Source organism: Rutidosis leptorrhynchoides, chromosome 7 (genome assembly GCF_046630445.1).
Source record: "Rutidosis leptorrhynchoides isolate AG116_Rl617_1_P2 chromosome 7, CSIRO_AGI_Rlap_v1, whole genome shotgun sequence".
NCBI classification, from domain to species: Eukaryota; Viridiplantae; Streptophyta; class Magnoliopsida; order Asterales; family Asteraceae; genus Rutidosis; species Rutidosis leptorrhynchoides.
This window is the reverse complement of record NC_092339.1, coordinates 62341109-62353857: the sequence shown is the minus strand read 5'-3', so window position 1 is coordinate 62353857 and position 12749 is coordinate 62341109. Positions and strand designations below refer to the sequence as shown.

Sequence of the window (12749 nt, the reverse complement as noted above, 5' to 3'; positions counted from 1 at the left end):
TAGAATTGTTCTCGTATTATAATATGTTGGTTTATTTGATATTAGTGACGTTCCTTCCAGACCCTATCTGGAGGACGTTACAGGTTGTCTTAGAAAATCCAAGCAACACGTAAAGACGAGCCAAATATTTGTTTCATGTGTTAGAGTTATCTCAGTTAGGGTTCTAACTTCCATCACTAAACGTTTTAGTATATTTAATGCAATTCTTGCATTTTGGAGATGGGGCGAGAGGTAATGATTAATTTCAGTTCCTTGTTTCTCATAATTTGGTTGAAGGTGTCAATAATTATAATCTATCATTAGTTATAAATAACACATACATATATGTTAGATATTAAATTTATGAAATGTATGATCACCTTGAATTTCATTATATTTGATTATGTGGTACAACTGTAACGAACCGGTGATACTTCGTGTTTTCAGGTCACTGTTTTTTGGGTGGGAAGTAATGGCTAATTAGAGTGGATTTTGTTCTCATAATGTACTGCTTACTGCATCAGGTTCCTAAGTCGCTGTACAATTCGAATTAGTGTTTCCCGGTGAGTTCTCTGTGTTTTTTTGTATCAATCAGATGTCATATACCGATATTGCATCTTTATTCTATGAATCGTTTGTTTTTTTAATTCTAAATCAAATAAATTGTGTTTTTTATGATCGTTGATTGCTGTTAGTTCTTCATTCTTTTGGATGCTATATTTGGTACGTTTGACTGCAGTAGTCAAATGATATCCTAAAGTGTAGAAACTCATGGGGTAGTTAGCTGATAGGTTTGTTATGATGTTATGTTTAGTTGTGACACTAATCTTAAATGCACATACCTCTAAAGGTATGTGAAAGTTTAATGTGAAATGAATACCTATAAATCTATTGTTATAAATGATTAAAGTGGGCTATTTTGTTGACCCGATATGCGAATAACCATGTCACATCGGATCGCTTATAGTACAAAACTGCAATGGTTAATGTTCTTTAGACCACGATGTTATATACAATAATCCGTTGAGATCACGGGTATATGATAGTTTGATTTCAGTCATTTTTAGTAATATGTTGTTGGTTAGTGGTCGTTCTATATACATTGACATTATGTTCACCTGGATAGCTCGAATATGATGCCTAATATGTAATTCAGATGTTGGAGATGCAAAGTCCTCATGCCCAGATGATAACAATTTAAGTTTGATATAATGAATATTCGTTGGACCAGAGTTTATGATTTCTAAAATCTAATTTCGATTTAATTTGTGTCATGGTTTGGGATCTAAATTAGTGGTGACTGGTGAGTGATCGAAATCCATGGAGTATACGGCTATCTAAGTTTTATTATGGATGTAGTAATGCTAGCATTAAGTATCCAAGTAAGTATTGAACAAATACTTCTTTTTTGGTCGTTTTTAGTACTCTGTGTATTTCATGATGTTTTGTTGAGTTGCTGAAGTAGAAACAGTCACCTATTAGAATTGGTATCTGACGATAGAAACAATTGATGGCTTAAAACAACGAACGGGTTTGGCACTTTGAAATGAACGTGTGATATGGGTTGATAGAAAAGTTTGTGTAGAGTACTTTTTCAGAGATTTTTGATGTAATTGTGACATATTTCAAAAGATGGAAAAGTTATAAAAGAGCTTCCACATAAGGGAGGTAACGATTGGATCCCATACAAAATGGTGTAAATAAAAAGTGTAACGACAGATGCTATCAGGTTCGTGTGTTGTCGGTGCAATTGAATAAGAATGTAAGTCATCGTTAATGTAGGATTTATGCGCAAGGTACAACACATAACTATATGGTTAAATTCATTTAAGCCTTCGGGGTCACACACATATACACCTAGACGTCAATTAATAATATATATGTGATTTATATTATTAAAGTAATAGATAAAAGTATTTAATTAATTATTAATTAGTTAATTAATTAATTAATAAATACGTTTTTCGTATGAACCAAGTAATATGTATGGAACAAGGAAATAAGGTCTTGATTATTAAAATATAATATATTTTGGAGAAAGATATGGTTTTGATTGTCACAGACTATCATTGAGTTACCCATATAAATTATGATCTTGTTTTCTCTGCTTAAATATATACTCAATAACAACGAAAAAGAAAACCACACGAATTTTGTTTTATACGGCAAATAACAAAAGAAACTCCACAAGCTTATTTGTTTTTTTCAACGACAAACGCAAACTGTTTTCGGGTTTATTCCTTACGGATTAAAACGAAACCATCAATCTTGGTTCTTTACGATTAAATAAATAATTACTGTAATTATTTATATATTACTTGGCGGGACTAGCACATCCGCTTGACGTTGATCGAAGTGTAGTGTGGACTACCCTAGCGGCAATCATACTTTTGATTGTTAGTTTCTCTTCTATCAATCCAGTTCTATAAGAAAGGTATAATCTTTAAAACTCTCTTGTTGTATTTATTTAGTTAACCGTATAAATCATATGGATCCGTTTTGGTGATTTATTATTAATATAATTAATGCGCTTCCGCTTAAAGTTATTGTTATTATATGTATGTACATGATAATAATTAATTGGAAAATTGTTTTCTTAAAACCATAAATCGCTAACAGTGGTATCAAGAGCCTCTTATGTTTTTATACGGTTAGTATATTCATGCGTGGTTGTTATTAATTAAATGGCTTGTGTATATATTTGTATGTTTTTTTTTTATTCATGGCAAAGACATGCATCTTGTGCCATGGAGCAAGCCATAATTATTGTCATGATCATGTTATTATTATGATGATATAATTGTGCATAGCCGATGAAAACCTAGACCGCGTGTATGTGTTGTGATCTTGTATGTTTGTGGTTGTTTGGATGCCATTGTTTTTATGGCTATTTATTGATGTAATTTAATCTTTTATTTTCGGAGGCCGTTTTGAGCCAATTATGTAATTTACAATTCTAGTTTAGTAGTATTTTATTTTATAATAAATGTAACCTCCATGATGGAATAAAAGACTTGAAGTGAACGGAACTTGGCCAGCAAGACACACGTGTAGTAAAGTCAATGGACAAAAGCTGAGAGAGATGCGGTGAAGGAGGACACTTGGTCATCATGAGATCTTGACGCAAGTGGGAGCTTCTAAGGTTTACTTTTGTGATTGTCCCTTTAGTTGACCGCTTGGTTCTCATAATGGCTCGTGAGACCAAGCATAGGATTTTCATCGGTTGAGGCTATGCACATACATATTATGTTTTGTTATGTTTGGTTGCATTTTATATGTTATGTGATTGTGTATAATTTGCCATGATAATTAAGAATCAAAACATAATTAAAATCAAGTTAAACCGTTTTTAACTTGTGAGGCGAATATTGTATGCATGTAATATTCGTAACACAATTTTTCTAAAAGATTATTAAAATTGTTTAATATACCCTGCGAAATTTAAGTCGTGCCGTCCAATTCAGTTGAAACACTTGTCGTTATTCTTTGATTATGCGTGAGACCTAGTTGAATTATAACTCAAGGTGATCATTATCTATGCGTGAGACCTAGATTAATTTTTACACGCTTCACAATTGGATGACTTAATCGAGTTGAGAGGTGAGACCGCAACCCGAGGCAAGGATGGGACTAAACATGCCAGCATGACACTAGTGTTAGACACTAAATGTCGTGAGTCCCATAAAGATCTAAGAGTTGCACTTGTAACGCAATTGGTGCCCGCCGCCTACCGATTGAACCCACCATTGCTAGCAGATCAACTGATGTGATGGTGGAAGCACAATGTGGATCTTAGCCTTTTACGTAAATTAAATGTTTTATATTTTTTTTTTTAAACATGGGTAGTTAATTTATAAAAGGTTAATTATTAAAGATACTAAAAGAACCTTGTTTATTTTGTAGATGACATCATACGCAATTCAATCCGTAAACAACATGACCATAAGGTCAATCTTTGAGAAGGAAAAATTGAATGGTAACAACCTCATAGACTGGTATCGAAACCTTCAAATTGTCTTAAAGTCTGAAAGGAAGTTGCACCATCTGGAAAATCCTTTACCTGAAGCCCCACCTGAAACTGCTAATGCTACTGTTCGTAATGCTTATACTAAGCAGTATAACGAACAACTTGAAGTGGCATGTCTTATGCTTGCTAGCATGACCTCTGAGCTCCAAAGGAACTTAATGGACTACAATGCATATGACATGATCGAGGAACTCAAGACGATGTTCCAACAGCAGGCAGAACAGGAATTGTTTGAAACTGTGAAAGCGTTTCACGCTTGCAAACATGAGTTGGGGCAACCGGTTAGCCAATATGTCTTAAATATGAAAGGCTATCTGGATCAATTGGAGCGCCTAGGTTATGCTATGCCACCAGTTCTTGGAGTGCACTTGATACTTACTTCACTATCCAAGGACTATGATGGATTTGTAATGAATTACAATATGCATAGCATGGGAAAAACCATTCCTGAGCTACATGCAATGCTTAAGCAAGCTGAAAAGGGGCTACCAAAGAAGACTCCTGCAGTCTTAACCATAAAGGAAGGTAAAATCCAGAAAAGAAAGCAGCAAGCTGGAAGTGGAAAGGCAAAAGGAAAGAGTAAGAAAGCTTACACACCTAAGAAGAAAATTCCACCACCAGCAAAGAAAGAGCACCCCGCAAAGGACATGGCTTGTCACCATTGCGGCCTGATTGGTCATTGGAGACAAAACTGTGTGCTTTACTTGGAAGAGTTGAAGAAGGGAAAGGCTGGTTCGACCAGCACTTCAGGTATCTTCGTTATAGAACTCTATAATTTTCCTAATAAAACTTGGGTGTATGACACTGGTTGTGGTACTCATATTTGTAATGATATGCAGGGACTTAGGAAAATTCGGAAGCTGAATAAGGGGGCTTTGGATCTGTACGTTGGCAATGGCGATCGTGCAGCTGTCGAAGCTATAGGAAGCTATGAGCTCATCCTCCCAAGTGGACTTATTCTTATTTTAGATAATTGTCATTATGCACCTTCTATAACTAGAGGTGTTATTTCAGTTTCTCGTTTGAAGGATAATGGTATTAATCATATATTCACAGATTATGGTATTTCAGTTTCTAAGGATAATGTTTTTTATTTTAATGCTATTCCTAGAGATGGTATTTTTGAAATTGATTTGCATAATCTTGTTCCAAACGAAAGTTCTATATTTAATTGTAGCTCTAAGAAATTCAAGCATGATTTGAATTCCACATATCTATGGCATTGTCGTCTTGGTCATATAAATAAGAAACGCATAACAAAGCTGCAACATGATGGGCTTCTTGATTCAACCGGCAATGAGTCGTTTGACATATGCGAATCTTGTTTATCTGGAAAAATGACAAAGAAACCCTTCACCCACCAGGTTGAAAGGGCGAGTGATCTACTTGGACTCATTTATACTGATGTATGTGGCCCATTTAGAACAATGTCTAGAGATGGAGCCACCTACTTCGTTACTTTCACTGATGATTTCAGTAGATATGGTTATGTTTACTTGATTAAACATAAACATGAAGTATTTGAAACGTTCAAAGCGTTTCAAAATGAAGTAGAAAATCAACTCGGAAAGACCATTAAGGTTCTACGGTCTGACCGTGGAGGCAAATATATGAGTCAAGAGTTTTTAGATCATCTGAGAGATTGTGGGATTGTCTCACAGTTTACTCCTCCTTACACACCTCAGCATAATGGGGTGTCAGAAAGGAGAAATCGAACTTTGCTTGACATGGTTCGATCAAAGATGAGTCTAACAACTCTACCAGCATCCTTTTGGGGATATGCTCTAGAGTCTGCTGCACGCATTCTCAACATGGTTCCAACCAAGAAGCTAAACAAGACACCATATGAAATATGGCATGGGAAGGTCCCAAATCTGTCTTACTTGAAAGTCTGGGTTGTGAGGCTCACGTGAAGCGTTATACTCCGAACAAACTTGAGTCCAGAACTATCAAGTGTATCTTTGTAGGATACCCAAAGGAAATGATGGGATACTACTTCTACTATCCAGCAGAAAACAAGGTTTTCATTGCTAGATATGCTGAGTTTTTGGAGAAGAGTCTCCTCTTACAGGAAGCAAGTGGGAGCACTGTAGATCTTGAAGAAATTCAAGAACAAGATACATTACCTTCTGAAGGCACTAGCAAAATTCGTACTGAGCCTCAACATGAAAGTGTCGAGGCACAGGACGAAGCATGTCTCATTCGTAGATCTAATAGAACCTCTCGTCCACCTGAAAGGTTAAACCTTATGGTTACGACGGAGGACTTGGAATTAGGGGATCTGGGAGAACCCGCTAACTACAAAGCTGCATTGTCAGATTCTGAATTCGATAAATGGCAAGATGCTATGAATGAAGAGATGCAGTCCATAAAAGATAATCAAGTTTGGCGCTTGATTGATCTTCCACCAAACAGCAAGCCCGTTGGGTGTAAATGGATCTTCAAGAAGAAGACCGATATGGACGGAAATGTACACACCTTTAAGGCCCGCTTGGTTGCAAAAGGTTATACTCAAACCTACGGGGTTGATTATGAAGAGACCTTTTCTCCGGTAGCGGACATTAAAGCTATTAGGATACTCATAGCTATAGCGGCGTACTATGACTATGAGATTTGGCAAATGGATGTCAAAACCGCATTCCTAAATGGTCACCTTAGCGAGGACGTATATATGGTGCAACTGAAGGGTTTGTGAATCCTAAGTTTCCTAATAAAGTATGCAAGCTTCAGAAATCCATTTATGGATTAAAGCAAGCATCAAGGAGTTGGAACAAGAAGTTTGATGAGAAAATCAAAGAGTTTGGTTTCTCACAAAACCTTGACCAACCATGTGTGTACATGAGAGCTAGTGGGAGCGTTAAAGTCTTTCTGATCTTATATGTTGATGACATATTACTCATGGAAAATCATATTCCAACGCTACAAGACGTTAAGTCCTGTCTTGGAAAATGTTTCTCTATGAAAGATCTGGGAGATGCAGTGTATATCCTAGGAATCAAGATCTATAGAGATAGATCTAAGCGGTTAATAGGTCTAAGTCAAAGTGAATATGTTGACAAAATCTTAAAAGCGATTTAAGATGGAAGCTTCCAAGCGTGGTAGTCTTCCGATGCAACCAAATGTGATATTGAGTAAGACTCAAGCCCCCTCTACACCCGAAGAGGTGAAGCGAATGATTGGAGTCCCATATGCTTCAGCTATTGGATCCATCATGTATGCTATGAGGTGCACTAGACCAGATGTTTCTTTCGCTCTCAATATGACGAGCCGATACCAACAGAATCCAGGTGATAGTCACTGGACTGCTGTAAAGAATATATTGAAGTATTTGAGAAACACTAAAGATATGTTCTTAGTTTACGGAGGTTTCGATGAACTGAGCGTAAAGTGTTACACTGATGCTAGTTTCGAAACTGATCGAGATGATAGTCGATCACAATCTGGCTACGTTTTCGTTATGAACGGAGGTGCAGTCGACTGGAGAAGCTCGAAGCAGAGCACTACAGCGATGTCTACAACAGAATCAGAATACATTCCTGCATCTGAAGCTGCCCAGGAAACTGTTTGGATCAGAAAATTCATATCTGGGCTTGGTGTTGTTCCCAGCATTGAAAATCCCATGGACATGTATTGCGACAATACTAGTGCTATAGTAATAGCAAATGAACCAGGAGTTCTACGTGGTGCCAAACACATCCTTCGCAAATTTCACTACATTCGTGAAGTTATAGAGAGAGGTGACGTACGTATTCAAAAGGTTCCAACAGAAGACAATCTAGCTGAACCGTTCACAAAGCCAATGTCTTGTACCAAGCATGTCGAGCATTCTAGGAACATTGGGCTTAGACCAACTAATAGTTTTATGTAATTTTAGTATTTGGATAATTGGAACATGAAAGCAGTTTTTATTTGTAATGAATTGATATAATGTTTTATGATCGTTTTTATTTATAATTACTGTGTTCTATATTTGCATGTTTAAATCCGTGAATAATGATTTATTCTAAATTTCCATTGTCGATTGATGATACAGGAGTAACATCAAACTAAGACAAATGTGAGTGTTTGATATGGTGTAATGTGTTACTATCAAACTCACATGTATTCATAGGATGAATATTGGAATGACCCAACCTCGAGATTTCACTGCATGGATCGGCGTCAATAGTGAAACTCGCAAGTGGTTATGTCATAATGTCCTTAGACTTGAGATGCACGCCGGTTTCGATGTGTGGAGCATTATACTTTGATATGGTTAAACGTTGTCCTGAATAAGGCTGCTATAAAAGTCATTATTGGGTGTAATGTGAAGCTCGTGACAGACACGTGTAGGCAAGATAGGATTTGTTCCTCCAACCCGTTTGGAGTTAGATACTTCTGAGCTTCTCGATGAATGAATAAGATATTTGTATGGCCGCACCCAAATGTAATTGAGATGATACTTAATTAGTTTGGTGATCTAATTCATTTCTAAGATCGAGAAACAAAATTGTTAAACAAATGAGAAAGACTGATGATCCATGTCTCAAGTTTAACTAAAGTATCTGAAACAAAGGGACAAATGACATTTAACACTTTCTATGAGCAGTTCTGAGAAACTACCCTCACATGAATTTAGGGACAATGGCGTGCTGCTAGACGCTAACCATTGTTTGTATAGTTACTTGGCGTTGTGCCGTGCACAAGTGGGAGTCTGTAGGATTTATGCGCAAGGTACAACACATAACTATATGGCTAAATTTATTTGAGCCTTCGGGGTCACACACATATACACCTAGACGTCAATTAATAATATATATGTGATTTATATTATTAAAGTAATAGATAAAAGTATTTAATTAATTATTAATTAGTTAATTAATTAATTAATAAATACGTTTTTCGTATGAACCAAGTAATATGTATGGAACAAAGAAATAAGGTCTTGATTATTAAAATATAATATATTTTGGAGAAAGATATGGTTTTGATTGTCACAGACTATCATTGAGTTACCCATATAAATTATGATCTTGTTTTCTCTGCTTAAATATATACTCAATAACAACGAAAAAGAAAACCACACGAATTTTGTTTTATACGGCAAATAACAAAAGAAACTCCACAAGCTTATTTGTTTTTTTCAAAAACGCAAACTGTTTTCGGGTTTATTCCTTACGGATTAAAACGAAACCATCAATCTTGGTTCTTTACGATTAAATAAATAATTACTGTAATTATTTATATATTACTTGGCAGGACTAGCACATCCGCTTGACGTTGATCGAAGTGTAGTGTGGACTACCCTAGCGGCAATCATACTTTTGATTGTTAGTTTCTCTTCTATCAATCCGGTTCTATAAGAAATGTATAATCTTTAAAACTCTCTTGTTGTATTTATTTATTTAACCGTATAAATCATATGGATCCGTTTTGATGATTTATTATTAATATAATTAATGCGCTTCCGCTTAAAGTTATTGTTATTATATGTATGTACATGATAATAATTAATTGAAAAATTGTTTTCTTAAAACCCTAAATCGCCGACAGTTAAAAGTTTTTTTCCCCATCATTTGTCTTACATTATTTTCAGTGGCCTTGAAACTATTCAGGTGCATTTACTTTAAAAGGTTTGCGTACGATCCTTCTAATGGACTATGTATTGATTAATGCTGGTTTATAGTTTCATATTTTTAAAACAAACAAAACAATCCCTCTAAGTGTTTGAACACAAATCATTTTTAACATACATTTGAAGGAAATATGCAATATAAGCTCGGGTAGTCTCTTTGCAGTTACAATCATAAGCAGGAGTAATGTGTTACAAAATATCAAAGAAAGATTTCTAAATTTGTTGAAAAAGGCCTAACCTTGATATTGGGATGAGGGCATAGCTTTGTTTATTCTTTAACAAAATAGTAACATGCCACTTATAAAATTTACCTAACCTTGATATACGAATGATATTATGTCTTTGGAAAATATTAAACGTCTATCAAGTTTTATTGCAATATATTAAACGTCTATCAATCTTTATCTCACATATTATTCAACGCACACCGTACATGTGCATGTATTCTCATTTATTAACATTAATTAAAGTAATATGGACTATTACGAACATGTAAACTAATTCAATATTGATATTACAAGGATTGACAGAGTCATTTGCTTAATTTAACATATAAAACCCAAAGTTGGGGGTGTAGTCAATGTTTGTTAAAGGGTAATGGCTCTGCTCATTAGTAGTACAATATGTTGATAAAAGTATTTGTTGTTGGTAAAAGTATTAGTTGCCACTTACTGTATGCAGGTACCTGATATGCAAGCCGCCACATGACACCCAAAAAAGATATGTTTGAAGTGTATCATATTCTTTTTCATGTCTATCGCATATCATATACTCCGAAATCAAAGAAAAGATACGAGTACATGAAACCTTATGTTTTACTTTATGACAACAATTTTTTTTTTAACCAATCCCGCAAATTCGCAGGTCTTTTCCTGGCGAAATGGATGTTAGCCTTTTTTACAGTGTTAGACTTTCAATTTTATTTTATATGTATTGTTTTTAAGTTCAAAAAACGTACATTGATTATAAGTCAGGTAACACTAATATTGCAACTGAATCAATTTATTATAAACCTAACAAATACTATACAAGATATAGTGATTCATATAAGTCAATGGTGACTCATCCCTCAAAAATCTCCGTGAATTCGTGGGTCTATATAATGGGTCACCTCATGTGACGCTCATGCTAATGAAATAGTTATATATGCATCTATTTAGTATTTACATCTATGATAAAAATATCGTTCAGCTTCGTATGTACCTTTACTCATAAGTATTTTCTTATTACAACTCTTTGCTGGTTAGATATGTGCAACGTATTATGAGGTCTATTTATGTTATTGAATATATCACAACCCTTTGTGGTTTATCTAATATTGTTTGCTTTTTAATCAACGAAGATCTGAGATAATCATTCACAATTCTTAATTCAGTCGCCTAAAACTACATCACGATATTGGAGATGATTTATTTAATTTGAATCATGTTATAATTCAGTAGGCTTATAACTACCTTTAGTGGTTTGATTCTTGATGTTATAATTCAGTAGGCTTATAACTACCTTTAGTGATTTGATTCTTGATTAAGAATACTAATAATAAAGTGTAAGAACAAAGATGATAATGGAGAAAGAAAGAAACACTTTGTAAGTGTGTGAAATGGTGCAAGTTTAATGCTTGCATTCATGAGTATTTATAGCCTAAAATCTCAATATAAAAATACATACTTTGTGTACCAAAATTGACTATATGTATACACCAAAATTGACTATCCATATCTATATTATTATTATTATTATAACACTCCCCCTTGGATAGCAATTTTATTTTGTTGAAGATCAACTATAAATTACTGCCTCGTTAAAAACCTTGCTAAAGAAAACCCAGTGGGAAAAAACTTTAGCTAAGGGAAAAAGAGTGCAGCATGGAGTTGACTCCCCCTCAAGTAGACATCGCTTCAGCTGTTACATCTTTTGAACATGTCTCATGCCAATGTTATGAACGTGTGTTCTGAAAATAGCAGTTGGAAGTGCTTTCGTGAAAAGATCAGCAGAGTTTTTGCTGGATTGAACATATCTCATTTCAATCTCGTTGTCCTTAATGAGATTTTGAGTGTATGAGAAGAATCTAGGAGGTATGTGTTTGGTTCGGTCACTTTTGATATACCCTTCTTTCATCTGTGCTATGCAAGCTGCATTATCTTCATAGATAATTGTTGGACTTTTATCGCGTTCTAGTCCACAAGAATCAGTAATGATTTGTGTCATTGATCTCAACCAAAAACATTCCCGAGTAGCTTCATGTAATGCAATCACCTCGGCATGATTTGACGATGTAGCAACAAGTGTTTGTTTTTGAGAACGCCATGATATTGCAGTACCTCCATTTAGGAATACATATCCAGTTTGAGATTTAGCTTTATGTGGATCAGATAAATAACCTGCATCTGCATAACCAACCAAATCTTGTTTTGATTCGTTAGAATAAAATAATCCTAAATCAGTAGTTCCTCGAAGGTATCGAAATATGTGTTTGATCCCATTCCAGTGTCTTTTGGTAGGAGCAGAGCTGAACCTTGCCAACAAATTAACTGCAAAAGAAATGTCAGGTCTTGTACAATTTGTAAGATACATAAGAGCTCCAATTGCACTAAGATATGGTACTTCTGGTCCAAGAATGTCTTCTTGATCTTCACATGGATGAAATGGATCAGCTTCAACATTGAGTGATCTAACAACCATAGGAGTACTTAATGGTTTTGCCTTGTCCATATTGAAACGTTTCAAAATCTTTTCAGTATATGTTGTTTGATGTACAAGTAAACCATTAGGCATATGCTCAATTTGTAAACCAAGGCAATACTTGGTTTTTCCGAGATCTTTCATTTCAAATTCTTTCTTTAGAAGTTGAATGGCTTCATGGATCTCTTTATTTGTACCTATGATGTTAAGATCATCAACATAAACAGCTATGATCACATATCCGGATGTTGTTTTCTTAATGAAAACACAAGGGCAAGTAAGATTATTTGTATACCCTTTGCTTATCAAGTAATCACTTAATCGGTTATACCACATACGTCCCGATTGTTTTAACCCATATAAAGATCTTTGTAATTTAATCGAATACATTTCTTTGGGTTTTGCATTTGATGCTTCTGGTACCTTAAATCCTTCAGGTATCTTCAT

At 34.9% G+C, this 12749-nt stretch overlaps 2 protein-coding genes across 2 annotated transcripts; both read left to right on the top strand.

Annotated features, from left to right (window-relative positions):
- Positions 1–3915: 3915 nt before the first annotated feature.
- LOC139859297 (uncharacterized) lies at positions 3916–4678 on the top strand. The gene is made up of 2 exons (XM_071848093.1): positions 3916–4572; positions 4628–4678. Exons 1-2 carry the CDS (start codon positions 3916–3918, stop codon positions 4676–4678), a joined length of 708 nt encoding a protein of 235 aa, XP_071704194.1.
- A 2407-nt stretch (positions 4679–7085) lies between these two features.
- Positions 7086–7874, top strand: LOC139859296 (secreted RxLR effector protein 161-like). Its single transcript, XM_071848092.1, has one exon. The coding sequence runs from the start codon at positions 7086–7088 to the stop codon at positions 7872–7874; it is 789 nt and encodes a 262-aa protein (XP_071704193.1).
- The last annotated feature ends 4875 nt before the right edge of the window (positions 7875–12749 follow it).

Excerpts from the sequence above, each read along its gene's own strand:
- LOC139859297 (XM_071848093.1), top strand. The coding sequence starts at position 3,916 with ATGACCATAAGGTCAATCTTTGAGAAGGAAAAATTGAATGGTAACAAC. Across the intron at positions 4,573-4,627 it reads AGCAAGCTGGAAGTGGAAAG|CAAAGAAAGAGCACCCCGCA; the intron begins GCAAAAGGAAAG and ends TTCCACCACCAG.
- LOC139859296 (XM_071848092.1), top strand. The coding sequence starts at position 7,086 with ATGGAAGCTTCCAAGCGTGGTAGTCTTCCGATGCAACCAAATGTGATA.